The sequence below is a fragment of the Lactuca saligna genome, chromosome 9, assembly GCF_052625555.1.
Source record: "Lactuca saligna cultivar CGN05327 chromosome 9, ASM5262555v1, whole genome shotgun sequence".
NCBI lineage: Eukaryota > Viridiplantae > Streptophyta > Magnoliopsida > Asterales > Asteraceae > Lactuca > Lactuca saligna.
The window spans coordinates 129,898,150-129,902,452 of NC_136425.1; the positions used below are offsets into that span (position 1 = coordinate 129,898,150).

The 4,303-nt window shown below is 38.1% G+C and overlaps 1 protein-coding gene across 1 annotated transcript; it reads left to right on the forward strand.

Moving 5' to 3' along the window:
- The first annotated feature begins 756 nt into the window (after positions 1-756).
- On the forward strand, positions 757-1,635 carry LOC145016709 (uncharacterized). Its single transcript, XM_078974951.1, has 3 exons — positions 757-1,087; positions 1,171-1,239; positions 1,352-1,635. The coding sequence occupies exons 1-3, from the start codon at positions 757-759 to the stop codon at positions 1,633-1,635; spliced, it is 684 nt and encodes a 227-aa protein (XP_078831077.1).
- Positions 1,636-4,303: the final 2,668 nt, after the last annotated feature.

Below are 4,303 nucleotides of genomic sequence, written 5' to 3' on the forward strand. Positions count from 1 at the left end.
CTAAGCCGAATCTTAGAAAAATCATAACTTCTTCATACGAAGTCAGATTTGGGCGTTCTTTTTATCGATGTTCTTAGTTTAACATATTCTACGACTTTTGTTTAGATTGCTAAGGCTAAAAAGTCTTCTATCGTAAATTCACTATTTACGTCTCCCGGTATCGTGCCGGTTTTGTCGTAAAACTTCGGCGGGCCATAACTTCTTCGCTATAGCTCGGATTTCGGCATTCTTTATATGCACGGAAACCTTGAGACATATTCTACAACTTTATGTAGAGATATCGGGATTATCTCACACTTTAATTGTGACGCTCATTTTTATTCTTTATTAATTATACATTTATAATTAAATAATAAACACATAAACACACATAATTCACATAATACTCAAATATTTCATATTTATTACTTCAAAAAGAGTTACAATAGTTGACCTAGACTATTACATTGATAAAAATGCTTAGCCCTGAAAACCCGGGCGTTATAAAGCGGGTATGCATATATACAAGATTTGATGTACGGAGACCCTACACAATGTTTCGATATGATGCGTCTTACACAAGAGGCATTTGCAATAATATGCAATCATATTAACCAAAAAAATTGGTTGCAATCTAGTAGGACAATAAGCATTGAAGAGAAGATGGCTATCTTCTTACATGTTATAGGACATAATGAACGTTTTCGCGCGGTTAAGGGAAGATTTCATCACTCCACACAAACGATTCATCAATGTTTTCACAAGGTCCTAACAACAATGATGTGTTTTGCAAAAGAAATTATAATACCAAAAACTCCTAACCGAACAAGACATAACTCGGAACGACATAGACGGTTAAAAAATATTTTTTCCGGAGCAATTGGTGCATTAGATGGAACTCTTGTACATGCGGTTGTACCTGTTGATCAACAAACTCGTTATAGAGGAAGAGGAAAAGGAGAATGTTTTCAAAATGTAATAGGAATTTTTGATTTTGATATGATATTCACCTTTCTTTGGGCTGGATGGGAGGGTATAGCACATGATTCAAGAGTTTTGAAAGAAGTTGCATTCAATTCGACTTCTGGATTTCCATTTCCTCCACCAGGTTTGTAATCTTTATATAATTTTTATTATCTATCTTCTTTATATAATACATGTCATTATATAATGTGTCACATTCTTTTGCAGATAAATATTACCTTTGTGATGCCGCATATACAAACACTCGTGGGTTATGGCTCCATACCGCAATACTAGGTATTGGTTAGCCGATTTTCGAAGAGGCAGACCTTTAACTAGAGAAGAAAGGTTCAATCATGCTCATGCACAACTTAGAAATGTTATTGAGTGTGCTTATGGTGTATTGAAGGCGAGATTCCCAATCTTAAAAAAATGGCTCCTTATCCTTTTACAGTGCAAAGAGACATAGTCATTGCTTGTGTCGCAGTCCATCATTTTATAAGGAAATACAATATAGAAGATGACTTGTTTAGAAATTTTGAGGAGGACACTATGGTTACTCCTGACGTCCAAGGTGGGGGAATTGATAGAGAAAACATACAAGGCATGGAATGGGGTCCAGAAGCCATTGAATATATGCATGTTTTGCGTGATCAGATTGCAAATCGACTCCTGTCACCTACTTTACATTAAATTATGTTATTTTAAATTTCATTATGTTCTTATTTGGATATTAAATTATTTATGTTTAATTTACATTTTGTATGACATTTTTTATTTGTGTGTAATTTAGATTTTGTATGACAATATGTATGTTTTTATAATTATTCAGCAATTTAATCCATCAATATATATAACGGCAGGGTAAAATGGTCATTTTTCATCACTCAACACATTCAGTCAGATGTACAATCAAACAACATGATTTCTTACCCAATCAGGATTTCTTACCCAGACAGACCTTTCTCAGTCAGCACTTTCTCAATCAACAACTATCAAACGAGGCCTTAGACTCAAACGAGAGCTGCGCAATAGGGCCAATTCCAGCACTCTGAGATTATTCAACCCTGATCACATGTGTTGTGACATATTCACCTAATGGCTAACTCTCATTGTTTAGAGTCCCATAAAGCACAAAGCAAGCATCATTCGAACAAAAAGGAACAACTCTCTAGCAATTATATTCTCATAATAGGAACTGCACTAGTATACAATGCTAAGCTCATACTATCAGGCATAACCTAAATAGGATATCCTACTATTGTCTACCCAATTCTAGCATGCAATCCTCATAAGTTGAAGCACATAAAACAAGCACATAAGGCATCACTCCTAGATCCTTATCCCTATACTAGCATGCTGTTCTACTGAAACTGTTAAACGTAACATAAACTTGTATGGGTACTTTGGGGAATACTTACTTGAGCTCGGCCGGTTGTGCACATCACATACTTGTTCTTTCTCAAAACTCTTTTATCTTATCCTTTAGAAAGTCATTTTCTTTGTAAAAATCTTTTAAATCCCTGGGTTGAGTCCAAACACCCCTGAAGGTGCGTCTGAATCCCACAAACCAGGGCTCTGATACCAACTTGTAATAGTCCAATTTTAACGTCCAAAAATTTCATTTTTAAATCAATACTTTGGAAAGCATTTGTAAATAAAAAATTGTCTGATCAAATCCTTCCATAATCATATATCATGTTTGAAAATCAAACTACGAAATCAACTAAATATCAGAGTACAATCCTAGAACAATCTCGTAAGGCGGAAAACAGTGTATGCGTATGATGTATCGCTACTGCGCCAGCTCCTTCCCCTTTGATGAAGAGGTACCTGAAACCAAACTGAAAACTATAACCACGAAGCTTAGTAAGTTCCCCCAAACTGCCACATACCATACAATCATATAACATACAACACAATCATATAATATACCATACTCGTCAGGCATTTCTGGGGTGCCCGACCTACCCAGTACGACCATTCTGGGGTGCCTACCTACCTGTGCGGCCATTCTGGGGTGCCGACAACCCTTCGGGCCTAACAACCGAACTTCAGGGACTATTTCACCCCTACCATTACTACTATCACATATCATATCATAACATACTATCAGACATATCTGGGGTGTCTGACTACCCTTCGGTCCTAATAATCGAACTCGGGGACTGTTCCCCTCCTACTACCCCTAACACAGATCTCAGAACATGATAGCATATAATCATGACATCACATACTGTTACACATATCTGGGGTGTCTGACTACCCTTCGGTCCTAATAACCAAACTTTACTACTATAACATATCAGGTAGTAGAAAAAGTAAATGATATCACAAAGACAATCATCTAACACACAAATCCTACTGGTGGGCCGACATTGTGGCCATAGACCCACCGCTACTGGAAGGTAACTCACCTAGAAGTAGCTTCTGATCTATGTGGGAACTGTTTGTCTGTTGCTGTTGCTCCGAAAATCCTCCGACTGTAATTCCCACGAAACATTCAATCAATCACTGCTAACTGTCCTTAGAGTAAAATGAGCATTTTACCTGTAACTAAGTCCAAAGTCAAGGTCATGGTCAACTTCCAGTTGACCCAACTCGCCGGGTTGTCTCGCTAACTCGTCGAGTCCCTATCCATTCGACTGTCCTCACTCGCATCCCTACTCATCGAATTAGGCATCGACTCGACGAGTTCTCCTTCCATACAGATATCCAATAGTCCTTCATTCGACTCGCCGAGTTGTGTGAACAACTCATCGAGTTCATATTCATCCGATGAATACTCTGGTCTGTGACTCGCCAAGTTGTATGAACAACTCGCCGAGTCTGTTCTTGAGGTAAGAAGATTGCCTTGGACTCACGGAGTCCCTCCATTACAGAGTCTGGCTTCCGACTCACTGAGTCCGCCTATAGATCACTGATCCCACTCGACATAAATCAAAAGGGGAAAATCGGGGACTCGCGACTCGACTCGCCGAGTCCAAAGAACGACTCACCGAGTCGCATGCATGCAATCATTATATACTCGATTCTGCTTGAACCCAGTGCATTCCATCCATATATCTGGGTTCTTAGGGCTCAATTAACACGTAAATTTTCCAATTTTACGTGTAGATAAACAGCAATGATGAATTTAAGGCTCAAAACACACTAAAAAAGTAGATCTAGGGCTTTCATGCAATATGGATCTATAAAGGCAGTAGATCTGAGCTCTTGAAGCTTAAACCTAGCTATATTCAAAGGCCACTCCACTCAATACGATCTCTATATTACAATTAAGCTAGGAAATGGATAAAGATGGCTTAATTGGGGTTTTCTAAAAGAAAATTATCATGGAAACATAAAAGATCCGAAATAT

Coding starts and splice junctions, on each gene's coding strand:
- LOC145016709 (XM_078974951.1), top strand. CDS start 757: ATGATGTGTTTTGCAAAAGAAATTATAATACCAAAAACTCCTAACCGA. Junction 1,088..1,170: donor ATTTCCATTTCCTCCACCAG/GTTTGTAATCTT, acceptor ATTCTTTTGCAG/ATAAATATTACCTTTGTGAT. Junction 1,240..1,351: donor GCTCCATACCGCAATACTAG/GTATTGGTTAGC, acceptor GGTGTATTGAAG/GCGAGATTCCCAATCTTAAA.